This window comes from Atractosteus spatula, chromosome 25 (assembly GCF_055471065.1).
Source record: "Atractosteus spatula isolate fAtrSpa1 chromosome 25, fAtrSpa1.hap1, whole genome shotgun sequence".
Taxonomy (NCBI): domain Eukaryota; kingdom Metazoa; phylum Chordata; class Actinopteri; order Semionotiformes; family Lepisosteidae; genus Atractosteus; species Atractosteus spatula.
Window position 1 is genome coordinate 1,134,136 of NC_142730.1, and position 26,272 is coordinate 1,160,407.

General features: G+C 53.5%; 1 protein-coding gene across 2 annotated transcripts; it reads right to left on the reverse strand.

The window, feature by feature from the left end:
- Positions 1–686: 686 nt before the first annotated feature.
- kcnn4 (potassium intermediate/small conductance calcium-activated channel, subfamily N, member 4) lies at positions 687–24,621 on the reverse strand. Of its 2 annotated transcripts, XM_088905260.1 has the most exons (9): positions 23,150–24,621; positions 16,611–16,706; positions 13,134–13,594; positions 12,816–12,951; positions 10,027–10,137; positions 7,688–7,809; positions 4,656–4,725; positions 3,696–3,884; positions 687–3,313 (listed from the first exon to the last, which is right to left on the reverse strand). In XM_088905260.1, exons 1-8 carry the CDS (start codon positions 23,642–23,644, stop codon positions 3,708–3,710), a joined length of 1,668 nt encoding a protein of 555 aa, XP_088761386.1. In that variant the 5' UTR covers positions 23,645–24,621; the 3' UTR covers positions 687–3,313; positions 3,696–3,707. The 2 variants fall into 2 exon arrangements, with proteins under 2 accessions (XP_088761386.1, XP_088761387.1); XM_088905261.1 differs by lacking the exons at positions 687–3,313; positions 3,696–3,884; positions 4,656–4,725 and adding an exon at positions 5,307–5,592.
- Positions 24,622–26,272: the final 1,651 nt, after the last annotated feature.

The following is a 26,272-nucleotide window of genomic DNA, read 5'->3' on the forward strand; positions in this document are numbered from 1 at the left end:
TTCCACCCTGCCCTGTTACTGACTTGATATGGATCATCTGGTTCTTTATTCCCACTATTTCTGTTTCTTTGCTCACTGAAGATTATAAATTGGCTGCCAAGCTCCTCCTTGACCAGGAGTGAAAATCACTGTGGGGAATGGATATCCTGATGACCTGGTCAGTAAAGTCCCCAGAACATTGTATGCAACAGTAGGCATGTTCATCCTGGAGTACTAACCAAACCCCACTCTAGGCTGTGCACTCTGTCCTTAAGTTCATTGTTAACCCACCTGGTGCTGCAGTTTCTCTCTCCTTCCCTCTGAATTGGTGCAGAAGGACCTCTGTGTGTCTCCCAGGCGGTGCTGCTGGGCAGAAGGACCTCTGTGTGTCTCCCAGGTGGGGCTGCAGGTGCAGAATGACTCCAGTGTGTCTCCCAGGTGGGGCTGCTGGTGCAGAATTACCCCAGTGTGTCTCCCAGGTAGGGTTACACTTCAGTGGAGTTTTGGTGGGTTCTCTGTTATATGTAAAGCACTTTGGGATGATAGGTGGTGATTAGTGCAACATAAAATGCAATTGATTATAATAATGGGGTTTATGCTGTGTCTGTGGACACTGTATCAAGATAAACCCAGTGTGATGGGTGTACAGGCAGTGTCCTAATGAGGGGGCTGGAGGTGGTAAATAAAAGTCAGGGACACCTAATCTATTTTGAAAATCACTTTTAATCAGAAAATATAAAAAAGGCCACAAAATATATATTTACATTGCTTACATTAAAATGTGTGCAAAAATTAAGCTGTAAACGTCTTGATTTCAATCATGCGTGTTGGCAAAATCAGAACAGGCTTCGCCGGCTGTAGTTAGCTGGGGCTGTGAAACACAAACCTCTTGCCCAGCAGTTCGAACAGCTCCTGGTTGGTCAGTGTTGGCGGTGATACTCCCACACCAGAGCAAAGCTGTCTGAGCCACTACAAGCTTTATAGTGTTGTGAGTCAGATGAGCATTGCACAGCAGTCTGATGCAGGTCTTACAGTTTCAGCCAGACTCCCTGTGGACAGCGGTCTCATCTGCTCCAGCTCTAACGGTCAGTCAGACTCCCAGTGCAGATTGCTAAAAAATCCGGATTCAATGAAATTAAAACAACCGTGAAGAATTACCACACGCTTGGTAGGTTTGTGTCCAAACTGTAACAAAAGGGTATAGGAGTTACAGATGGACTCCTAGAGCGGAACACTCCGATGCGAATAGACGGAAGTTCGTCTTGTCTTGCAGTACTGCTATTTTACCCGCAGAGGGGGCGCTTGCTTTCTAAATAACCTCCCGACAGCAGCCTGAGGCTTGAAGCAAATTCAAATTTAGCTTTTTTTTAAAAAAAAGGCAATAACATATTACTAAATAACATTCCATGTGTGATTAATCTGCTGTTTAATCGTCGGTCACACACACCAGGAGCTATTTCAGATTTTTAAAAAATAAAAACGCCCATTTAGTTTTTCCGTAACAGCAAGCAGATCGGACCGATACCGGTACTGGTTCATTTGACAGATACTATCCTGTAAATGTTTCCGAGTGCCAGGTTCGGTCTTACGGAACTAATCACGCTGCTGCAAACTAGCCGTGTCGCAGAGCTGGCCCGGCTGTATAGCAGTGAGCCGCTGTTGAAACTGTTTTTAAAGGAAGAGAAAAAAAGTATTTTCTCCGTGTTAATTGGTTTCCTAGGAACAGAAACTCTCAGAGTCTTTATTTTCATTCCCGAAAACACTGGGGACCTTGAATTGTACATTTAAATTATTATTTTGGATTTCTGGGAGACATTATACATACAAAAAATATATTTTGTTGTTATTTCTAGGAGCCTTTGTACGTTTAAAGCAATATTGTTGTTTTTAAAGAGGAATTATACATTTAAATGTACATTTTGATTTGTAGGAGAAATACATTTTCATTGTTTTCATTTCTAGGTGAACATAGGCGTTTAAATTAGCATCTTTGATCTCTACAAAAATATAGACTGTATATTTCACTGCACATGTTTGATTGGAAGACCTGCCTGGGAAGGAGAGGATGAGGGTGGTATCAGTTCTCTTCCTCCTAACACTTGATTGGCTGAGAGTCTCACCTCTCCAGATCATTATTAACTCATCCAAAGAACAATTAGCTAACGAGAGGAGGCCAACCTCCAACCTCCAGCCAATCCAGATCATTCAGTCACTCAGCAGCGGACTGTCCCAAAGATTTTATCCCATCCTTCTCATGGGATCACATGGGCACCTTGTTCCATACACCTCCCACCCTCTGTGTAAAGAAGCTCCTCTTGTCCAGGGTTATCAACACACTTCCACGTAGCTCCCCCTCGTGTGTCGCCTGGTTGGGGTGTGAGATGCCAGTTCTGCAGGAGAAGGAGGTACGGTCTTGAATGCTTGTATGGGGTCTCCTCAGTCTCCTCTGTTCGGTTCAGTGTTGGGTTCTGATCCAGAAAGCAGCCAGCCTGACTGTGGCCGCCGGGTCATCTTTGCTTGACCACGAGCCTGTGGCCGACTCTCCTTTCCTGGGGTTTGGACTTGCTTCCCTGCGCTCCGTGTTCCGTAATGTTTCAGTGTGGTATACCATGGTAAACTCCTGCAGGGCTTCTGTCATTCAGGCAACTTGTGGGTTTTTTATTGTCTGTAAGGCACGCACTCAGAAACACACTCCTGGCTTAAGGCGGACGCCCAGCAGGGCAGGAAGGCCAGAGTCTTACAAGGCACCGTCTTGGAGAGGGACTCTGGTGTCAGGTGTTGTGGCGGAGGTACGGACAGCAGGATCCTGGCTTCACATCTTAGCTAAAGCACTGAGGACCAGGAGGCAGGAAAACTCAGGCAGAGGCAGGCGGCCAGGGGGCAGTGAGCTCAACTATCACAGGACTGGACCTGAACCACTGGACCGGCTGTTCTCCCAGTGTAACAGGACTGGACCTGAACCACTGGACCGGCTGTCCTCCCGGTGTAACTAGACTGGACCTGAACCACCAAACCTCCTTGCAATTAAATTTGTATTGACTTTAAGAGGTGAACATGTGCATTTAACCTGACTTTAAAATTAATTTAAATAAACAAAAAAGTTAAAATGACAAATACTTAGGCACTCAAATCCAGCGTACATTCTGATTGATTAAGTTTCAAAAAATATTTTTTTCCCACTTTTTTTGCATCCAGAAGTCTTCTCCTGCGCTATGACATGTCACATGATGCAGGAAGAAGAAAGGCGCCCCCTACAGATGAGGAGGTCAACGTGCAGCTTTGAGAGAAGAAGATTCCGTCTGAACTTTGGAAGCGCGCCGGGAGGACGGGACACCTGTGGAGGTAAGAAGAAGGAGAAGCCAGTGAGAGGCTTTGTGATCCAAGGATAACAGGAAAGACTCGTGGGAATATAGGGAGCTCAGACTGGGGGAGCGGCCTGTTCCAGTCCAGGAACGGTTTTGCAATTTAAAACAGACAGAGGGCGCTGGTGTACAGTAAATCACAGTCAGATCAGGGTAAAAGCACACTACAGCGCAGCACAGCACAGCGCGAGCAGGGTTAAAGCACAGTACCGAGCAGTAAATCCCAGTGATATCAGGTGAAAGCACAGTACAGCGCAGTAAAGCCCAGTGAGATCAGGGTAAAAGCACAGTACCGGACAGTAAATCCCTGTGCCTGCACAAGTTTATTTGGGGTGCCGGGGTGCGGACACTGACCTGCTGGGTCTGCTACAGGAAGCTGTTGCTGGAGGTCCTGCGCTGGACGGCTTGGGCCAGCAGGGAGGAGGTGTGCTGGAAGGCCTGGCCCAGCTCATCCATCTTCCTCTCCATGGCAATGATGCGCTGCTCCAGGTCGCGGTAGGATTTGTTCCAGTTGGCGTTCAGGTCACACATGATCACCTGCAGCTGGAGGGGCAGGAGGGAGCTGCGTGAGCGCCCCCTGTCTGCAGGATGCCCCAGACCCCGGGGACAGTCACCGCCTGGCCTGGAGCCCTTCCTGTACATCACTGCACCCATTTCAGCCTGAACTGTGTTACTGGCCCAGGGGATTAAGGGTCAGCAGCTGTTGCTCCACCGCCTCACCCCCACATCTCATGCACTAGTCCTGGGGGTCCAGTCCTGGTCCTGGAGGGTCAGTCAGTGTGTCTGCAGGGCTGTCCAGTCCTGGTCCTGGAGGGTCGGTCAGTGTGTCTGCAGGGCTGTCCAGTCCTGGTCCTGGAGGGTCGGTCAGTGTGTCTGCAGGGCTGTCCAGTCCTGGTCCTGGAGGGTCAGTCAGTGTGTCTGCAGGGCTGTCCAGTCCTGGTCCTGGAGGGTCGGTCAGTGTGTCTGCAGGGCTGTCCAGTCCTGGTCCTGAAGGGCCGGTCAGTGTGTCTGCAGGGCTGTCCAGTCCTGGTGTTTAGTGTGTCAGTGTCAGTGGAAACTACAGGAAAGAGCATTTAAAATCACACATGGGAAGCACTTCTTTACACAAAGCATGGTGGGAGTGGGGAACAGGCTGCCCGGCTATGTTGCTGGAGCCGATATCCTGGTTTCTCTCAGGAAATGTCAGGCCCTCACATTGATTAACTGCCAGCTGGCCTGAAGGGACAGAATGGTCTCCTGTCGTTTGTAACTATTCTTATTTTCCAGGAGAGCTCTTCTCCGCAAGGGGAGGAATCTGGATTGGGAGAGTCCTACCTTGGACAGGTCCACCATCTCATTGGCATGATCCCGCAGTTTTCGCTGCCGGAGCCTCACGTACCGGAATCTGATGGGAAAACGGGCAACAGGATGAGGCATTTCTCCTTTGTTAGGGAATTTAAGGGCTATACAACCCCCAGCACAAAACAGAGGACACATGCACACACAAGTACTTCATCTACTAGTGATACTATAACTGCTGTGACACCGACACAGAAACGCCACTGTGACACAACACCTAGCAGAAAATGGGAGACACTAACACAGCAGTACATTCAATCTATCATGAGGATATTATGGTAAATGCAAAGTCAGTTGTGGTAAAGCATGGTGAAAGCTTAGTAAAAACACAGCACAGTGCAGGGCCGGAGAGCATCCAGATACATTCTGGGGCTTCTGGGAATGTTTTACAGGAACTGAATCTCTTTAGTCCCAAACGGAGACGACTACACTGGGACCTGATTCACAGTGAGTCAACCCAGTGGTTTAATCCACCATAATCAACTTAACATTTGAACATGAACCAGAGGACACAGATGAAAAACTGCGATAAGGAGGCACTTCTTTACACTCCTTTACACAAAGAGTGGTGGGAGTGTGGAACAAACTACCCAGCCATGCTGTTGAAGCCGATACCCTGGTGTCTTTCCAACGCAGAGAGAGGAGATGTCGTGCCATGAGTGCGTCTAGGGCTCACGTTCACTTATTATTTCATTTGGTTGCTGTTCCTCTAATCAAATAGTTTCCTCCCGGCCCTGAATGGGGGAAACGAGCCAGGGGGCAGGGAGGCTCGGACCCGCCCCGCCCTGCCCGGCATGCCGTGACATCCGCAGCGTCTCCCGGGAGGCTTTCGTCCGTCTGCAGCCCAGGAAGTCGTGGGAAGATGCAGGAAGTCAGTTTCCCCGTGTCTGCTGGCCCTCCCTGCGGCCCAGCACTGAAACACAGTACCTCCGATTACAGCTTTCTATCTGAGGCCTTCTTGAAAACAAAATTGCTTCCGGCTGTTAGAGAGCCGAGTGGAGTTTGTGATTGGGGTGCTAACGAGTGAGTGTGATGGAGGAGCGCCTTCGCTCAGCAGTGTGAGCCGAAACATAAATACATATACAACCAACTGGGCTGGAACAGAAGGAAACACAGACTTGCTGTGGGCGTGTCCGATCACATTGCCACTCCCATGGTGGGTGTGTCCAATACAATTTCACTCCCATACGTGGGTGTATCCTACATGTTGCCCCTCCCACGGTGGGCGTTTCTGGTACTGTGCCACTCCCACCTGTGCTGTTAAGCATCAAACGCTTGGCCGTGAAGAGCTGCTTAGCCAGGGCGATTTTGAAAACAAGGACTGAGGAAAGAAAAAAATCTGAACTCGCAAGCAGATCAATTACAGGCACCTACTATCACTGGTGATGAAGGAACCAGCTGGAAGAAGAACCAGCAGAGACAGGGTTCCCCTGCACCAGGACAGGACACCCCCGTTCCCATCCCAGCAGTGTCTGTCACTTGTTATTTTAAATCGGTTTATCTAGATTCATATATCTTAAATCAAACCGCCTGTCACAGGACCTCTGAGGCAGCAGACAGCTACTTTCTAAGCCAAAAGCAAAGACTTCTGGTAGTTCTCCTTTTCAGAGACACAAAATGAATCCGACGTGCCCCCCCCACACACACAGTGACAAAGCAGGAGTCAGAAGCGCTGCAGATCTGCGGCACTGAGCTCATCGGCCCAGATTAGCCCATGTTGCAGAAGATGCTGTGGTTTTTGCACATCGTCCTCCATGTGAGGTTTCACGGCGCCTGCAGAGGCTTCAGTCTGGGGGCTTCCTGGACAGCGGAAGAAAAGGAAGAGGCAGGATGCGGTCCCTAGCCATCCTCCAGCGCGCAGTGAGAGCCCAGAGGCCGGTGGCCCGCCAGCCCCTTCTCTGAGACCACATTCCAGAAAGGGGGGTCAACTGCGAGCCCATGTACAGCTCACCGAACCCCGACAAACAGCCGAGGTTGGCTGAACGCTGGCTGGCCAGGCAGCTGGGGGCTCAGGTCTCGCAGACGGTTGCAGACTGAGCAGACAGACCCTGACCAGACACAGAAGCAGCAGCTTTCTGTTTCATCTGGTGTCCGGAAAGCAGACCAGACAAGCGTTTCAGACGCAGTCCAGTCAGTCGTTAGAGAAGTGCAGCTTTCAGAAGGAACCCAGTAAAGTGGAAATACAGCTACTTTTTACAAATTTAAGTTTATTTAATTTTAGAATTCTTTGCATTGATGTAGCACCTTTCTTAGTGCCAAAAGGATTCCAAAGCACTTTATACACAGGAGGGAACCCACTTCCCTCCCACTGAAGTGTAACCCCAGCTGGGAGATGCACAGGGGTGATTCTGCACCAGCGGCCCAGCTGGGAGACACACAGGGGTGATTCTGCACCAGCGGCCCAGCTGGGAGACACACAGGGGTGATTCTGCACCAGCAGCCCCAGCTGGGAGACACACAGGGGTGATTCTGCACCAGCGGCCCCAGCTGGGAGACACACAGGGGTGATTCTGCACCAGCGGCCCCAGCTGGGAGACACACAGGGGTGATTCTGCACCAGCGGCCCCAGCTGGGAGACACACAGGGGTGATTCTGCACCAGCGGCCCCAGCTGGGAGACACACAGGGGTGATTCTGCACCAGCGGCCCCAGCTGGGAGACACACAGGGGTGATTCTGCACCAGCGGCCCCAGCTGGGAGACACACAGGGGTGATTCTGCACCAGCGGCCCAGCTGGGAGACACACAGGGGTGATTCTGCACCAGCGGCCCAGCTGGGAGACACACAGGGGTGATTCTGCACCAGCGGCCCCAGCTGGGAGACACACAGGGGTGATTCTGCACCAGCGGCCCAGCTGGGAGACACACAGGGGTGATTCTGCACCAGCGGCCCCAGCGGGAGACACACGCAGCGGGAGACACACGCAGCGGGAGACACACGCAGCCCCGCCGCACACAGACCGGGGGACGGAGCGGCTGCAGGAGCGGGAGGGTCCTGAGCTGCACTCACATGCGGATGGCCTCCAGCAGGTGTCTCTGCCGCTGCCGGTTCTCCAGGCCGTGCCTCTTGCTGCGGTTGCTCTGGTGCAGCAGCCAGCACTCCCTCAGCACGTTCGCCGCCGCCACCTGGATCTGCGGGGAGACAGCGAGCCGTCGGGATGGGGGCGAGTTCAGCCAGCCGGTTTCCCGGGCGATCGCCGCGGGCAGCAGCGCCCTCACTGACCCCCCTTCCTGCGGTGACTTAGCAGCAGCAGTGGCAGTAGTGTAGTAGCAGCAGTAGTGTAGTAGTATGAGTAGTAGCAGTGGCAGTAGTGTAGTAGCAGCAGTAGTGTAGTAGTATGAGTAGTAGCAGTGGCAGTAGTGTAGTAGCAGCAGTAGTGTAGTAGTATGAGTAGTAGCAGTGGCAGTAGTGTAGTAGCAGCAGTAGTGTAGTAGTATGAGTAGTAGCAGTGGCAGTAGTGTAGTAGCAGCAGTAGTGTAGTAGTATGAGTAGTAGCAGTGGCAGTAGTGTAGTAGCAGCAGTAGTGTAGTAGTATGAGTAGTAGCAGTGGCAGTAGTGTAGTAGCAGCAGTGGCAGTAGTGTAGTAGCAGCAGTAGTGTAGTAGTATGAGTAGTAGCAGTGGCAGTAGTGTAGTAGCAGCAGTAGTGTAGTAGTATGAGTAGTAGCAGTGGCAGTAGTGTAGTAGCAGCAGTAGTGTAGTAGTATGAGTAGTAGCAGTGGCAGTAGTGTAGTAGCAGCAGTAGTGTAGTAGTATGAGTAGTAGCAGTGGCAGTAGTGTAGTAGCAGCAGTAGTGTAGTAGTATGAGTAGTAGCAGTGGCAGTAGTTGTATTTGCCGTATCAGCAGTATCAGTATCTATCAGTAGCTGTAGCACCAGTAATAATAATCAGTGTTATTGTTTCCACTGTTTCTGACAGAGCGCTGGCCCAGCACACATACACACACCACACACACACCCCACACACACCCCTGGTCAGGACTCGAGCTCCTGCTGGGCCCAGCCGGTCGGCGGCGTGACCCGGGTCCGAGCGTGCGCGTGCCCAGAGAGCGCCCCGGTGCCGGCGGTTTGTGTGGTGAGTGTCGGGCGGCGGAGAGGTGGGGGGGATCTTCCTGTCTTCCCGTCACAAGGACAGGCAGCGGCGAGGGGAAACGCAGAAGCGTCACCTTCCTCGATGGCCGTGAGGCTGCCGAAAATAACCGGACAGTGACGGCCCTTTCGCTCTCTTCCTTCGCTTCCATCCTGCTCCCAGAGAAACGAGCAGGTGGATCCTGTGAGTTTGGGCCACACGATCCGCACCCCCCCCGGCCCATCCCGCGCGCGATGAACACGCACACACTCTCGTTCTGTTTCCTCTCCCTGCCCCAGCCTCTAAACAACTGGCCAGTTTCCTGAGACAGAAACGATTGTTTCCTCCCTTTAACGCCTCTGCAAGGGCTAAATATATATCTAAAGACATCTCCTTCTGGAGCCTTCTCCCGTTTCCCACAGCGCTCCTCTCTGTGCTCTGGCGCTCCGGTATTTACAAGGAAAGAAACAAAGGAGCAGCCGCCTTCCGACACAAATCCGCGTGGCCCGGTGTTTGGAAAATATTACGCCCGGGAGCGAGGATGCTGACAGGACTTGTCGTGCCAGAGAGGAAGAGAGGGACGGGGAGGAGATTGCGTAACTCCTGCTTCTTACTTCTTCGATCTTCGCTCGCTTGAACTGTTTACAAGCCTTTTTCCTGTAACAACAGTCAACTGTCTTGCTTTCTCCTGCTGGGTGACGACGCTGTTTTGATTTTGTTGGAAAGGGGCGTTGAGGGCAGAGGCTTTGCAGGCTGGCTGTACTCCTGAGTTTTAATATGGGAGAGGTTGAAAGATCTGTTCAGGATAGTTTCTTTTTGTGGAGCCTTAGTCTCACAACAGGTAGTAGTAGGAGGACAGCCGGTCCAGTGGTTCAGGTCCAGTCCTGTTACACCAGGAGGACAGCTGGTCCAGTGGTTCAGGTCCAGTCCTGTTACACCAGGAGGACAGCAGGTCCAGTGGTTCAGGTCCAGTCCTGTTACACCTGGAGGACAGCTGGTCCAGTGGTTCAGGTCCAGTCTTGTTACACCAGAAGGACAATTGTGATTAAAGTACTAAAGTACTGTACTCGGTAAGTACTGGAGATTTCAAACAAACATTTATGGCACATTTTAGATGATGAAAATACTATTTTAAAAGGTTAACTAATTTAGTCTGTAACAACCTCAATTTTACTGTAAGTAACTGAGAGCGCAGCTCATGTAAGAAGCAGGTGGCACTGAAGTCGCTGGTTGCAGGACTGGGAAGCCTCGATCCCGGGGGATAGTGATCATGCTGCCTTACCTCCTTAGAGACCTGGATGTCCAGCATGAACTGATGGACGTGTTTCTCCCCTTTGTTCAGAGACAGTTTCTTCGTCAGCACTGCTACCAGCATGGCTGTGCAGCCCACGCCCTGCAAGCACAGCAGACACCGTGTCAGCGTCCTCATCACGGGCAGCATAGCGTTCTCATCAGCAATGTCTGCATCTTCACCTTCACTAACATCATCATTGAAATCAGCACCATCGCCATCACCAATTTCACAATCTTCACCATCATCACCATTAATGAATAAATATCATCATTTTCACCAACGACATCAACATCATCATGACCAACACTAATATCCTCATCAACATCGATATCTTCACCTTCATTAATATCATCATCATTAACACAATCTTCATCCACAACGTGTATATCGCCATCTTCATTAACATCATTATCATCACAATCTTCACCATCACCAACAACATCAACATCGCCATCATCTCCAACAACATCCCTGCCGACATCCATCAGCACCTTCACCAACGGTGCCATGATCACCCACAACAACATCAACACTGACACCATCATCACGATTTTAGTGTTCCCTGTCAAAAACCAAACTCCTAAACACAACGAAATTGTCCAACGTTCCTCCAGATAACCTCTTTCTGAGTGACCGTCTGAGTCAGGCCCTTCATGACGAAGTCAAGGCCAGTGGATGTTGTTCTGGGGAGATTGTGGCTGTGAATTACCCCTATTTTCCCCCTGCTCCCTGTTTTAAGTTCTGTGTCTGCCCCTGTTTAAGGTGCACCAGATACAACACCAAGGGAGACTTGCCTTCAGTTGTTAATCTGCTAGCAGTTGCTGGCACTCATGGCCTTGCTGAGCTGAGCTGTCAGCTGGCAAAAACACTGTCTGCTGGTTTTCATGTCAAATAAACTCTGAATCTCCTGTGCTATGATCACTTTAATTGATCTGCTTTCACTTTCCTTGTCGCTTTGGTAACCATTTTTCTGCACTTATTTCTGAATTTTCGAGGCGGCACACAGACCAGTTCTCCAGGAACAGCCCAGGACAGCCCAGCGCTAGCAGCAGGTATCATCAAAATGCCAACAATGGTGATTCTTATCAAACCGTGGCTTAAAGTTGCAATCTTGCATCAAAGAGCTGTTTTGATATGGCGTGGAAGTCACGACCTTGATTTTGAAATAAACAAGTGGAAATAAGTGTCAAGTGAGAACCGCCAATCACAGTGACTTCGCACAAAGCAAAGGCAGAGGTATCAGCCAGGCGAAGAGCTGACCTGTCTGATCGTCCGCTATCAGTGCTGCAAGATTGCCGAGCAGCTGCTCTTTCTGTTCTGACCTGAAACCACTCCCTTTTCTGCTCTGGACTCTGTCCAAAGGAGACTCAGCAGACACTCCTGAGCCCTAAAGGAACATCTTACACCAACAGGCTCTAGGAACTGAGTCACTGTGCCCTGAATCAGATTGTTCATAAGAGTAAGGGTGTTCACCCTGGTATCCTGGTCTAGTCTCCCTGACGATGCCCCCTGCTTCCAACTGGTTACACCCTGTCTTACTCTGCCTGATTGATAAACCATTGCCTGAGCTACTGCATAGGAATTCAAATCCCTCAAAAGTGTACTGACAAAATGGACTATGGACTACGGACCAATGGACTTTTTCAGAACCAACAGTGAAACTTGAACCAGGTGACAGGCGTGGAAGCTCAGGCGAAGAGCATTCATAGCTGAGAACAGGCGGCACTTCTTTACACAAAGAGTGGCAGGGGACTGTAATGAGCTGCCTAGTCCTCGTGTTGAAACACATATTCCTAGTCAATATTTTCAATAGTGCACTGGGACAGACCTGGTTACCCAGGTCCAGACGGACACAGAAACAGGGTGAGAGCTTTTAGCTTGGATTAAATCAAAGCTTTGGCAGACCAACACCACCAACAGCGAAATTCCAAGCCTGGGAATAGAGTTTGCGTCTGTTGGTGGCCTCCTTTCTAGATCCAGTGGAAACCTGGATAGCAAAAAACAGCAGGTTCGGACTTTTTTCCCCACAGGAGGTTGGGTCGGAATTCTGACTGAATTCCTGTCGGTTTTCCCAGGCAGCGTGACTGGTTTCTACCTGTCCTCCGAACGCAGGCCGGGCAGAGGGAGGGTGTGAGCAGGAGGAAACAGCAAGCCTGACCCATGCCTGGCCATGCCACACCACGCCCGTGCCCTGCCCTTCCTTCTAACGAGAGCGGCGCTGAGCCAGAAACCGGGCTCTGCCAGACCCCCCCCGACCGTGCTGAGCGGTGGGAGAGAGCCGCACGCGATCGTGGCGCCGCGCAGGCAGGACCAGAGGAGCCCCGTCCACCCGCCTGATGGCTCTGCGATCAGAGGATCTCACCCAGCTGTTACTGGAAAGAAGCCAGGGCATCGCTCCCTCACTGAGACCTGGCGTGTGCAGTGTTGGGGTTCCCTCGCCGGGTGTTTGCAGTGTTGGGGTGACCCCACTTAGGTCTGTCTTACCCAATAATGGGGTTCACAGCTCCCTCAGTGGAGTCCGCCACACAGTGTGGGGTTTTCCTCAGTGGGGTCTGCTGTACCCAGTGTTGGGGTTCACAGCTCCCTCAGTGGAGTCCGCCAAACAGTGTGGGGGTTTCCTCAGTGGGGTCTGCTGTACCCGGTGTTGGGGTTCACAGCTCCCCTTGTTAAGGGGACAGCAAGCACAGTCCCCCGATTCTCTCAGACTGGAAGCTGGGGGACTGAAGCTCTTCACCAGACTGGGGGACCTGCGGACTGAGGGGGGGGGCGTGTCTCACCATGACGCCCGTGAAGAGGCACACCGCCCGGCCACAGGTCGTCTTCGGGGACAGGTCCCCGTAACCAACGGTGAGGAAGGTGATGGCGACGAGCCAGAGAGCATTGTCCATCCTGCCCGTTTCCTCGCGGATCTGCCTGCAGGGCAACACCAGTTAGAACACTACTGGGGGAAAGCAAGGTAAAAGCCCACTGAGATCAGGGTACAAGTACAGTGCAGTGCAGTAAATCACAGAGAGATCATGGTAAAAGTACAGTACAGAGCAGTAAAGCCCAGGGAGATCCGGGACAGAGCAGGAGAAGTGAGCAGGTTCACTAACCTCTCGCACAGCGTGAGCAGCCAGGAGGCGGAGAGCCAGAGGAAGAGGATGAAGAAGAGCAGGGTGCGGGCAGGGTAGGTGTTCATCAGCACCTTCAGCACGAAGCGGAAGGTGAAGTTGATGTTGTTGAGGGAGCCGATGCTCCTGTAGGAGGCGCTCAGGAGCACCTTGCTGTGCAGCAGGATGGCGCGGTGCACCAGGTAGAGCCGCAGGAACATGAGGCAGGACAGCAGCAGCTCCAGGTCCAGCAGCACGTCCTGGGGGCTGCTCGCGGAGCACAGGGGGGCCGACGAGAAGTTGCCCTCCTCCACCCCCCCCGCCCCCCCGCCCCCCGAGCCCACGCCCAGAGCCCCCGGCAGGGGGTGCACGGCGCAGACGGCCAGCTCCAGGGCGATGACCAGCACCCGCTGGGTCGTCATGGCGATGCGCCAGTCTTCCAGGTTGTGGTCAATCATGAAGAGCTGCAGGGAGAGAGTGAGAGAGAGTGAGATATTGGGGGTACAGGAGGAATGAGGCTGCAGGGGCTCAGGAGGGAGGAGGACAGTGAGAGTTGGGGTGCAGGGGTGTGCGAGAGAGAGTGTGCTCTTCTGCTGGGACAGGTGGCCGTGTCTGAGCGAGAGAGTGGGAGCAGGCAGACAGACAGACACGCTCCCACAGAGCGGACCCGAGCACACCCCCTGGATTCCGGCCCGGTTTCGCCATCCGAGCTCCCTGGCAAGCTCACCCGCTGGGGGATCAGGTGGAAGAGTGGTCAATGAGCTGGCAGCTGCTCCAGCACTCCCACAGCTCACTGCTGTATCTCACACTGCACTGCGGTACAGCCCAGGGAGAGCAGGGGAACAGCACAGTACAGCCCAGGGAGAGCAGGGGAACAGCACAGTACAGCCCAGTGAGAGCAGGGGAACAGCACAGTACACTGCAGTACAGCCCAGGGAGAGCAGGGGAACAGCACAGTACACTGCGGTACAGCCCAGGGAGAGCAGGGGAACAGCACAGTACAGCCCAGTGAGAGCAGGGGAACACCACAGTACAGCCCAGGGAGAGCAGGGGAACAGCACAGTACAGCCCAGTGAGAGCAGGGGAACAGCACAGTACAGCCCAGTGAGAGCAGGGTAAAAGTGCAGTAAAACACAGTGAGACGAGGTTAAGACACAGAGAGATGTAGTACGGTGAATCATGAAACGAGCTGTGAGTGAGCTCAGGATCCGCGTAGGGTAAAAGCGAGTATAACGAGGGTCATACTGTGCAAATTCACTGCCCTTAAGAAAATCTAGCTGACCGCACACAAGCGCCCGCGGGCGAGTGCCCGGCCATGACTCAGCGATTTCAGCTGCCAGCGCGATTCTGAGCTGCTGGCGCCCGGAGCCGGTGTCACAGAGATCTGCCCCCCCCCCCCCCCACACACACACACACACACAGCTGGACTCCCCCGCCGGGGGGACCGTCACGCGTGCAGAAAGTCCTGTGACGTTCATCAGACAATTCACAGCCATTAGTCATAACTAGTGCTGCTGAACTCTGTTCTGCATTTATAGGGATCCTTCCTGCAGCAGCGGTCGAGGTGACTCAGCGCTCCGTAGGAAAAAAAAAACTATTGAAACAGCTATGTGGCAGTCAGCTCAGGCGATCTAGAGGAAAAGAAGGGCTTTGTCAGCGGCGCTGAGCACGGATAAAACTCATCACCTCGCCGCTCCCTGCCCGCCGTCTCTTATCTGCTTGGACCACGCGGGTTCGCGGTGCTGGAAGAGCACGCCGGGAGCCCCGGCCTCTTTATTTTCACGCTCGGGCTGTCGCCTCAGCTGAACTCCTGAGGACCCCGCAGAGGGGAACAGCGCAAGAGCTTTAGCTGTGTTTCGGGACGCAAATACCGCTTTGCGGCTGTTTCATTTCCTAAAACAGGCGAGCAGGTCTAAATGAGTAACCCTGTGGAAAATCGACTACGTGCTGCGACGGGGTGCACACTGTGGTCCCACAGATCAGAGCTTGACGCGGGTTCGAGGGGGGCTTCCTGGGTCTTTTTTTAAGCCGCTGCTACTACTTTCAGACCCGCGCTTAAACAACACAGCCCGATAACACGTAATGTCGCCAGAATCGTTTCTAGTCCACCCTGACTGCGGCAGGACGTGTGTCCCCAGCTCCGATCACATCCACTGCTGAGCTGCGGCGCGGTGTGAACTTCCAATTCGTGTGCGGTGCTTACAGGGCTCGTAACAACGGGTCACCGGGCTCTGATCCGCGCTGTGGATGAAGGCGCTGCCCCGGCGCGGCGGCGCGCTCTGCTTTTACACGGATGGCGCCGGGAAATTGGGAACAAGCGCATGGAATTGTGCCGGGATACGAGAAAGGTCTCGGGGTGATCGTCAGGTGTTTTTTTTTTAGCTCTTTTTGCATAACGGCTCCAGCTGAACGCTCGGCTGCACTCTGCGGGCGCCGAGCTCGCGGCTGGCGGGGGCTGTTTGCCCCTGGTGCGAGAGAGAGACACCCGCAGTCCCGAGGCATGCCGGGAGCCCGTCCGTGCCTGACATCATTCATAGGAGATCTCCGCGTTTATATTGAACACCGACAGACTGTCTGTCTGATCTGCACTCACACTAACAGTCAGCAGACTGACACTGACAGGTTGCTGAAACTAACTGACCAGCACATCATGACACTGATTGATTCGAACAGCTATTGGCAGACTGATATACTGACATAATGACTGACTCACTGACACACTAACACACTGACTACTGAATGATCCACTGTTTTTACTCGCTGACGGACAGACAGACAGTCACACTCACTGACTGATGAATTAACAGACTGACACAGTGACCAACACAGTAACTGACACCAGCATACTGACACATTGACACTTTCACTGGTGCACTGGCTGACCAGCACACAAACACACTAACAGACACAGTGATACACTAATACACTGCCTGGCAGATATTCTAACATGCTGTCTGACCAACAGACTAACACACTGACTGACCAACATGCTAACACACTGACCAACAGACATAGTGACCGGCACACTGACTAACCGACTCACTGCCGACATGCTGACTGACATACTGACCAACACACTGACAGACACACTGCCCAACGCACTGACTGACAGACATACAGACACACTGACCAACACACTGACTCCCACACTGACAGACACACTGCCCAACGCACTGACTGACTGACATACTGACACACTGACTCCCACACTGACAGACACACTGCCCAACGCACTGACTGACAGACATACAGACACACTGACCAACACACTGACTCCCACACTGACAGACACACTGCCCAACGCACTGACTGACTGACATACTGACACACTGACTCCCACACTGACAGACACACTGCCCAACGCACTGACTGACAGACATACTGACACACTGACTCCCACACTGACAGACACACTGCCCAGCGCACTGACTGACCGACAGACACGCTGGCCTCCTCCAGAGAGGCCCTGGTCCCACTCACCCGGACATCCTTGTAGTGGAAGGCCACGACGAGGATGAGCAGGCAGCCTGTGGACAGGCTGATCATCGCCTTGACAGAGAAGGAGTAGACGGAGTTCTGTGGGAGAGGGAGAGGGTTAGTGCACCCAGTGGCCAAAATATTAGGAACCCCACTCCGCCGCCACCACCAGAACCACCCCCCTGGTGAGCTGAGCACTGGGAGCTCCTCACCTCAAGGAGCGGGAGCCACCCGTCCATCGACTTCGAACCGGATCCCCTAAAACTGGGGCTACATACCGTGACCCCTCGTCACAGCCTAATCTTTAACACCAGATCAGCAATGGGAAGCGTGTGTGAGTACTGGAAATACCAGAACAGAAAAACAGTCACTAAGAGGAGGCGGGCAGCACAGAGGCCTAGTAATGGGCACTGCTGCCCCACGGCGCTGGAGCCCTGGGTCAGCTCCAGACCAGCCTTCCTCTCTGACCGGACGGTGCAGCCCCCTCCGCCGGGTGGGACGTGGGCGTGGAGGAGCTGTAGGTGCCCCAGGCCAAGATTCCAGCGGCCGCAGTCAGCTGCCTGGCTGTGAGTGCATGCTGACTCGTAAACACAAACATCATGTTACCCTGCACTTCACACAGCAGTACTGAGGGCTGTCCAGTCCTGGTCCTGGAGGGCCGGTCAATGTGTCTGCAGGGCTGTCCAGACCTGGTCCTGGAGGGTCAGTCAGTGTGTCTGCAGGGTTGTCCAGTCCTGGTCCTGGAGGGCCGGTCAGTATGTCTGCAGGACTGTCCAGTCCTGGTCCTGGAGGGTCAGTCAGTGTGTCTGCAGGGCTGTCCAGTCCTGGTCCTGGAGGGCCGGTCAGTCTGTCTGCAGGGCTGTCCAGTCCTGGTCCTGAAGGGCCGGTCAGTGTGTCTGCAGGGCTGTCCAGTCCTGGTCCTGGAGGGCCGGTCAGTGTGTCTGCAGGGCTGTCCAGTCCTGGTCCTGGAGAGACTGGTCAGTGTGTCTGCAGGGCTGTCCAGTCCTGGTCCTGGAGGGCCGGTCAGTGTATCAGCAGCCCAGAATGGTCTATAAACTGGTTCAGGCGATGATGAGGTGATTCAGGCCGCTAACCCACTTCTCGATTCGCAGCCCCACCTTACTCCCAGAACCCACCAGGCAGACGCAGCAGCACTTCCTGTGCCAAAACCTACACATCGAGGAAGGTCGCTGCGCTAAATCCCAGCCTCGACACTGACCCAGCATGCCCTGCCAGGACACTTCCTGCGGGCCGCGCCAGCCCCAGACACGCTCACGCGAGGAGTCGACACACCTGACAGCCAGCCCTCCAAGGCAAACATGGGGCTCCTCGCTACAGGCAGGCTCGGCGGCCGGATGCGCTATCACTTCGCTATAGAAACGCATCCTATTGGCAGAGAGTCAGTTCTGACTCACAGGAGGACTCAGGAATCCGAGCCAGAGAGGATTGTGAAACGCTGCTTGGCTGAGCTAAGTTTGCGATGTGGACAGGAACAGGGTGAGGCTGAGACTGACCCCCAGAGCCCCTGAAGGACTGGGCTCTCAGGGACTGAGCTGAGCCAGTTACTGTCCTCGTGAGCCCAGACTCACAGTGACCTTTAACCCCTGACTGAAGCCCCCCAGAGCCCCTGAAGGACTGGGCTCTCAGGGACTGAGCTGAGCCAGTTACTGTCCTCGTGAGCCCAGACTCACAGTGACCTTTAACCCCTGACTGAAGACCCCCAGAGCCCCTGAAGGACTGGGGTGTCAGGGACTGAACTGAGCCAGTTACTGTCCTCATGAGCCCAGACTCACAGTGACCTTTAACCCCTGACTGAAGAGCCCCTGAAGGACTGGGGTCTCAGGGACTGACCTGAGCCAGTTACTGTCCTCGTGAGCCCAGATTAACTCACTTAACCACTGAAGATCTAGACAAAAGCCTTCATTAGTCACATTACAGTTCGTGCCAGGTTGAATTTAGCTCTCGGTTAGTCTGAAAGCTGAAACTCTATTTTGATCTAATGTAGCGCTCAATGAAACCCTTCTGCCCGTTAGAAGCTCCTATATAAAAAGGTTTTGCACTGACGTGACCTAGGCGTGTTTTCCACACAGATTCTTTCCTCCAAAACACCTGCAAGTTAAATAAACAGCTGAGGTCGAGGGACATGACAGAGTCTGTCGTTATCAAGCTGGGATTCTGGTTTCACCAACTGGGATGCGTCGCCCAGTCAAAACAAGCAGGGCGAGCCAGTTACTGAAACAACAGCTCTCGCTTCCCCACGCCGAGCCCGCCCGACGCAGGTCCGACCCGCCGCTATCGGCGCCGCAGATCGGCCAGGCCCACTGCGGGGGGGGGTTGGGGGGCGCGGCGCGTTTCCGGTCCGGCCCGAGGTCTGACATTTCCACCGCGCTCGCATTGTTCTCGGCGAGGCCGCGCCGCCGGCACGAGCCTGATGAGGGCCGAAGGAGAAGCAAAACACGCGAGGGACAAACTCTGCGTGGGCGCGGGAGAGCTGGCCGGTCCCCGCCACGCGCAGTACGGTATTTACACCCGTGATGAGGCGGAATAATCGTGAACGGAGACTTCTGTCCGGGCGGTTTTTACAAACGGCTGTATCCAGCTAAGGCTTCTGTGTTCACACAGCCCTACACAACCCCAAGGCGTTAATCATCATCATCATCATCATCATCAAGCTGAAGTAGTTCAGGTGGGGAGCTGCGTCAGCACGCGTGGCTGCAAAGGCGCAAGTAAAGGTTTATTCCTTCTGAAAAGAGAAAGAGAGAAAACACGGCTTTCGGCTGGAATAAAATGGCTTGTTCGATAATAATAATACATGTTTTCGTCTTCCTCCTCCTCCTATGATGATGATGATGATGATGAGTACTCTGTGGTGAAATGCCCGGGCGCACGGTGAGGTGTCGCCCCCACTCTCAGTCCCCAGGCTGCTGTCCGACACCGGCCGGGAGTGACGCGGGCGCGGCTGCCAGCTGATCCCGGCGGCTTGACTTTCAGAAAGCGCTGATCCGAGCAGCAGCTTTTTTAGTAATTAGTCAGAAGGGATAAACCCGCAGGTCTTAAAATAGCGCCCCCGGTGAGAGTGTGATCGAGACGGGACTCGCGGTCTGCCCCGCCCAGCCCGTGTGTCAGCCTGTCGGCCCACCCACATCTGAACTGGACCTTCTTTCCGAGCAGGAAGGCCGGCCCGCCCTGGTCCCGGCGGTCCCAGACTACACAGGAAGCGAGTGGCTCCCAGCCTGTAGTCATAAATCAGGAATTGTACCTGCAGCGCAGGTGCGCCGGGAAGATCACTGGTCTGGTGTCATTCCTTATTTTTATTACCGCGTCTGGGTCTCACCCGTGAAGGAAATTCCTCTCCAGGAGCCTTGTGAATTTCCACGGGACTCAGCACTATTGCGCAACAAAACCCACTGAATTTGTAACTTGCATCGGGGAAAAAAAACAACCCGCGAGCCGTGATTCCGCAAGCAGAGTCCCGTGGATGCCAATCTGAACTGGGGAGGCTTCTGTGTGGAGTTCGCATGTTCCCTTTGCGTTTTCTCCAGGTGTTCAGGTTAATAGGTGTCTCTAGATTGGTCCCTGTGAGAGACTGGTGACTAATCCAGCAGAGACGCTGGGAATGCCACACTCCTTATCGGGAATAAGTGCTTTTCTGATAAGGCTCCGGTAGATCTTTTTAAAAATCAAAGCTTTGGGGTTGGAAATCTATACTGATTATCTCTATTAATATTGCTAATTATTTCTGTAACCAAGTCATTGCTTTTACAAACTAAATATTATGTCAGTACCTGCTCAAGCAGGAAGGCAAGAGAAACCGTCGAGCCCAAATTATTTTATTTTCACGTTTCCTTTCGCAGGCAGCAGGGTGGAGCAGTGTGCAGCACTGGGGCCTGGGCTCGATCCAGGACCTGGGGTGCTGTCTGTGTGGAGTCTGCATGTTCTCCCCGTGTGTGTGTGTGTGTGTGTGTGTGTGGGGGGGGGGGGGGGTCTCTACCAGAGACATGCTGGTAGGTTAACTGGTGTCTGGAAAAACTGGCCCTGGTGTGTGTGTGTGTGTGTCTCTTGTGATGGACTGGTGTCCCGTCCAGGGTGGGTGAGTGAGTGGGTGGGTGAGTGTGCTCTGTGATGGACTGGTGTCCCATCCAGGGTGTACCCCACCTTGTGCCTGTTGCTTGCTGGGACGGGCTGGAGCTCCCCCCGACCCTGAACTGGATGAACTGGTGAGAAACTGGGTGGACAGATTTCCTTTCCGAATTCAGGAGCCTTGTTGGCGGAGCTGACCACGACAGGCTCGGAGAGGAATTTTCCCGTAAGCTGCAGGGTAACACTGCTGTGCACTTTCCCTCACCTGCAGAATAACAGGATACGGAGCGCCCGTTTTATCTGTGGGCCGCACAGTAACGTTATTGTACACCTTATCGTGCCCTTATCGCGCGCCCGCGCGCGGCTACAGCACTCCGGCTCCGGCCGGCGGGGGCTCGCGCCTTGCTCTGCGCAGGCGCCGTGGGGGCGCGGAGAGGCGCGCGATTCACCGACCCCTGCGGGGTCCCGCGAGCTCCCCGGCAGCCAGCACTGGGGCAGTTACAGAGTTTACTGTGCCTGTGCGCGATTAATTGCCCTGTTCTGCTTGCTGCCCGCAGTAGAAACGCCTTCTCTGTTTTTCTGCAGTGTTCACTGTTGTTAAAGGGCAGTACCCTCTGCTACTGCTGGTACAAAAGCTGTAATACTCTCCCGGCCGGTTTCTCAGCGACTAGATGATTTCTCTTCCGTTGTATTTCAACTGGGTGACAGATCGAGTTGCAGGGGTTAACGGAACAGAGTCCAAGACGCGAATTTGAATATCACAAATATCTCTGCCAACAGAAACAACGAAAGCGCAAGAAAAAAAACACGCGAGTTTTGTGGGCGCCCAGGTGCTGCTCGCGGACGCGAGCGGGCGTGCTCGCCGCGCGCGGGGGTTCGGGCGCAAACTGTCCGCATTTCCAGAAACGAAATAACATTTTATCGGTTTAAGGTACAGGCGAGGACAAGAGGCGGGTCTGACATTCGGTCTTCAGTGCGTAAAGATACGACAGGTATAAAACTGAAAAGCTGTTTCGCGAGTTGGGTCTCCGGTGGGCCGGGGCTGATCGCTCTCGGCACGTCGCTCTGGAGAACTACACCAGCTGTACTCTCGGTACATTAATAATTACAGTCGAATTAATTGACAACGACGTGTTGTGACGTTATCTGCCTCCCCCATCCGACACAATAAGATGTCACTTAAAAAATCGAATTAATAATTAATTAAATGCATTCATAAGATCCCAGAAAAATATATCACTTCAACATTTCTCTGTATTAAACGTCACAGTGACTCTTTTCATTTTACTATTCAGTAAATAGTACTAAACTATAGTATATACTGTAACATATACCGTAGTACACTATAACCCACCGTAGTAAACTGTATATATACACTAATGCACTACAACACTGTTGGAAGCAGCAATATATACTGTAATACTCTATAGCACACTGTGGTAAACTGGTATGTACTGTAGTACACTATAACACTGTAGTAAACAACAGTATATACGTAGTACACTACAACCTGCTGTGGTAAACTGTGGTATAAAGTGTAGTGCACTATAACTCACTGTGGAAAACTCTGGTCTAGACTGTAGTACACTATAACACGCGTGGTAAACTGTGATATATACTGTAGTACACTATAGCACACTGTGGTCTATACTGTAGTACACTATAACACACTGTGGTAAACTGGTCTATATTGTAGTACACTATATCCCACTGTGGTAAACTCTGGTCTATACTGTAGTACACTATAGCACACTGTGGTAAACTGTGGTCTATACTGTAGTACACTATAACACACTGTGGTAAACTCTGGTCTATACTGTAGTACACTATAGCACACTGGTAAACTGTGGTCTACACTGTACACTATAACACTGCAGTAAACTGTGGTCTACACTGTACACTATAACACTGCAGTAAACTGTGGTCTATACTGTAGTACACTATAACACTGCAGTAAACTGTGGTATATACTGTAGTACACTATAACCCACTGCAGTAAACTCTGGTCTATACTGTAGTACACTATAACACACTGTGGTAAACTGTGGTTTATACTGTAGTACACTATAACCCACTGCAGTAAACTCTGGTCTATACTGTAGTACACTATAGCACACTGTGGTAAACTCTGGTCTATAACCCACTGTGGTAAACTGTGGTCTATACTGTAGTACGCTATAACACTGCAGTAAACTGTGGTCTATACTGTAGTACACTATAACACTGCAGTAAACTGTGGTCTATACTGTAGTACACTATAGCACACTGCAGTAAACTGTGGTCTACACTGTAGTACACTATAGCACACTGTGGTAAACTGTGGTCTACACTGTAGTACATACAGCACACCTTGCTGGACCCGAGCCGCCCGTATTGAACTGGCGTAACTACAGCGATGAGCTCCTGCACACGGCCGCGGTCGGTTCTGAGCTGCTCCCGCACGGCTGGACTGAAGCACCTACCGCCACGTACACGGCCGGGCAGAGCTCGGCGTGCACGATCATCAGCAGGATGCCCAGCACGGCGGCGCCCACCGCCCAGGTGCACAGCCGCTGCTTGTCCTGCAGCAGCAGCCTGCGGTCGCGCAGCCTGAACAGGCTGGCCGGGGGGCTGCCGGGCACGCTGACTTCGGTCGCGTCCACCCCGCCTCCTCGTCCGCCGCCGCCGCCGTCGAGCCCTCGGTCGCAGTTCCCGCTCTCCGCCTTGGAGCCGGCGGGCAGCAGCGTTGTTTCCAGGAGCTCCATGTCCGCCGTGTCGCACCGACCCCCGGGCACCTTATCCGCTCGCGCCGCCGCCTGGTCCTCCTGCTGCGCCGGCCGGCATAGCCCCGCGCCCGCGAGCCGGGGACCCCCGCGCGCGCGAGAGCCGAGCCAGGGGCCGCGCGGCGCCCTCGCCGCTGCCGGGACGGCACGGTCCGCTGTCCTGCGTGAAGCGCTGCCCGGCGCGCGGGCCAGCATCAACCTCGTGCGTGTGCGCGGCGCCCCAGCCTCGTGCGTGTGCCTGGAGCGCTGGGTGTCGCGTCTGAGCCCGGGGCTGGCGTTTGCATAAGTTATGGGAAGTCCTCTTTCTCTTCTTTCATATCGACAAGTCCGATCGCTCCCGCGTCGCTGCGGGCGTCTGATAAGTCGTCTCTTTTTGTGCGCTCTGCACCCCGCGCTGTCATGCCGTGATACCAGCTCTCCTTCGGTTTTCCGACGTCGGCGTGCCGAGCTCGTTTAATCTTCGAGAAACACCCAGCGCGCTAACTTTGTTGTAACTAGCACACCGACTCCCAAAGAGAAAAAAAACGAATCATAACAAGGGCAACGGAAATAATCAGCACGTTATGTACACACGGCCGCGCACTTTACAGCTGCCTGTGATTTTAAACTCTGGCGACGAGAGTGGAGACGAAGCGCTGCTCTCGCTGCCCTGACTGCTGGTGTAGCAGCGAGCGCTCGCGCTGTAATGGTGCCTCTGGGCGATCAGAAGACCCGTCTGTCTGCGTCCGTCATCTGTCTCTACACTACCAGCCGCCTTTACTGCGTGAACTTACAGCACACGCTGTGTTACATCTAACAAAAGCCTAACAGTATCTCCAGACAGCAACGACAACACGATTGAGCTCTAAAAATAATCAATCAACAACCCCCCCCCCCAAAAAAAAAACATCGATATCTTAAATCGCCAGGCAGGCACACACGTGACTGAGTCAGGTGCAGGCGTGCGCGGAGGCGGCAGGTCTCCCAGACCCATGTGCACACCTGGCTGCAGACACTGACCCAGGCTCCCAGGCAGAAGAGATTTCTGGAAGTCCTTCCTGGAGGAGCTCACCCGTTCCACTGCGCCGATCAGGGAATTTCAGGAATCCGGGGCTGGGAGAAACGGGATCATCCTGGAAGGAAGGATATGCTGACTCACTGGTCCTTGGAGGTGAACTGGGATTGCAGCCACAGCCCAGTGTGGAGGAGAAGAGTGACACTGAACCACCACTTCATCACTTCATCTCCTGCTAGGTTCAGGTCCAGTCCTGTTACACCAGGAGGACAGCTGGTCCAGTAGTTCAGAACCAGTCCTGTTACACCAGGACAGCCAGTCCAGTGGTTCAGGTCCAGTCCTGTTACACCAGGAGGACAGCAGGTCCAGTGGTTCAGGTCCAGTCCTGTTACACCAGGAGGACAGCTGGTCCAGTGGTTCAGAACCAGTCCTGTTACACCAGGAGGACAGCAGGTCCAGTGGTTCAGGTCCAGTCCTGTTACACCAGGAGGACAGCTGGTCCAGTGGTTCAGAACCAGTCCTGTTACACCAGGACAGCCAGTCCAGTGGTTCAGGTCCAGTCCTGTTACACCAGGACAGCCAGTCCAGTGGTTCAGAACCAGTCCTGTTACACCAGGACAGCCAGTCCAGTGGTTCAGGTCCAGTCCTGTTACACCAGGAGGACAGCTGGTCCAGTGGTTCAGGTCCAGTCCTGTTACACCAGGAGGACAGCTGGTCCGGTGGTTCAGGTCCAGTCCTGTTAGACCGGGAGGACAGCTGGTCCAGTGGTTCAGGTCCAGTCCTGTTACACCAGGAGGACAGCTGGTCCAGTGGTTCAGGTCCAGTCCTGTTAGACCGGGAGGACAGCTGGTCCAGTGGTTCAGGTCCAGTCCTGTTACACCAGGAGGACAGCTGGTCCAGTGGTTCAGGTCCAGTCTTGTTAGACCGGGAGGACAGCCGGTCCAGTGGTTCAGGTCCAGTCCTGTTACACCGGGAGGACAGCTGGTCCAGTGGTTCAGGTCCAGTCCTGTTACACTGGGAGGACAGCTGGTCCAGTGGTTCAGGTCTTTCTGCCTCTTACTCGGTCACCCTGTACTGGTAAACCACCTTTCCTTGAGATGAGGTGAGTTGAGGACTTCTTGTTATCAGTGACTCTGCAGTAACAGCTGATGAGGACCTGCAGCCTGTGCCCCCCAGGCCTCTGCTAGCCCCCTGGCTCATTGTTAGGACTGATCCCACGCTCAGAGCCCCCGTGCTGTAGCTTCTGTTTTGAGCAGTTGCTGCGATGGGGCCCTCTGCTGGCCGGAAAGGTGTATAGCAAGCATGCGCACCTACAGCACGCCAAGAGCCCAGATCCCTGTTATTCCCCCCGGTGAGAGAGCCGCCCATGAGCTAGTTGTGCAATGTGGACACAGGTCCCGCTGTTGCCAGAGCATCCTCTTTCTTTAGCGGAAGGGTGATGCATGTGACTTACAGCTCCGCGCTGCGGTGTTCCCCAGACCAGGAAGAGCAGCTGACCTCTCGTGACGACAGCCCACACAGAGATGACCCGCTCCTGTCATCCTGCAGTGCAATGGGCCCGGAGCAGGGCTGGGAGCCCGCTCACGGCGCCCTCCGCTGGGGGGGAGCAGAGCTGCGGCACCTTCAGATGGTGCTGGACGAGAGGCGCTATATAAACAGGGCATTGGTATGGGTCTTACAGGCCTTGTGTTTATTCTCCAGTTTGCAAAAGTAGTGCAACTCCATAAAACAGCTCGGTTTACAACGGAGCAGCGTTCTCAACTCTCTGTCGCTCGCTTGGGATAAAAGACAGTCCTCAGGCATTCCTCCACTGTCTGTCACGAAGCGCA

What these genes read in the sequence shown, in the direction of transcription:
- kcnn4 (XM_088905260.1), bottom strand. Translation starts at nt 23,644, where the DNA reads ATGCTGGCCCGCGCGCCGGGCAGCGCTTCACGCAGGACAGCGGACCGT. An exon ending in GCCCGGCCGTGTACGTGGCG is followed by an intron (nt 16,707 to 23,149) that starts GTAGGTGCTTCA and finishes CCTCTCCCACAG; the next exon opens with AACTCCGTCTACTCCTTCTC. An exon ending in ACATCCAGGTCTCTAAGGAG is followed by an intron (nt 7,810 to 10,026) that starts GTAAGGCAGCAT and finishes GTCTCCCCGCAG; the next exon opens with ATCCAGGTGGCGGCGGCGAA.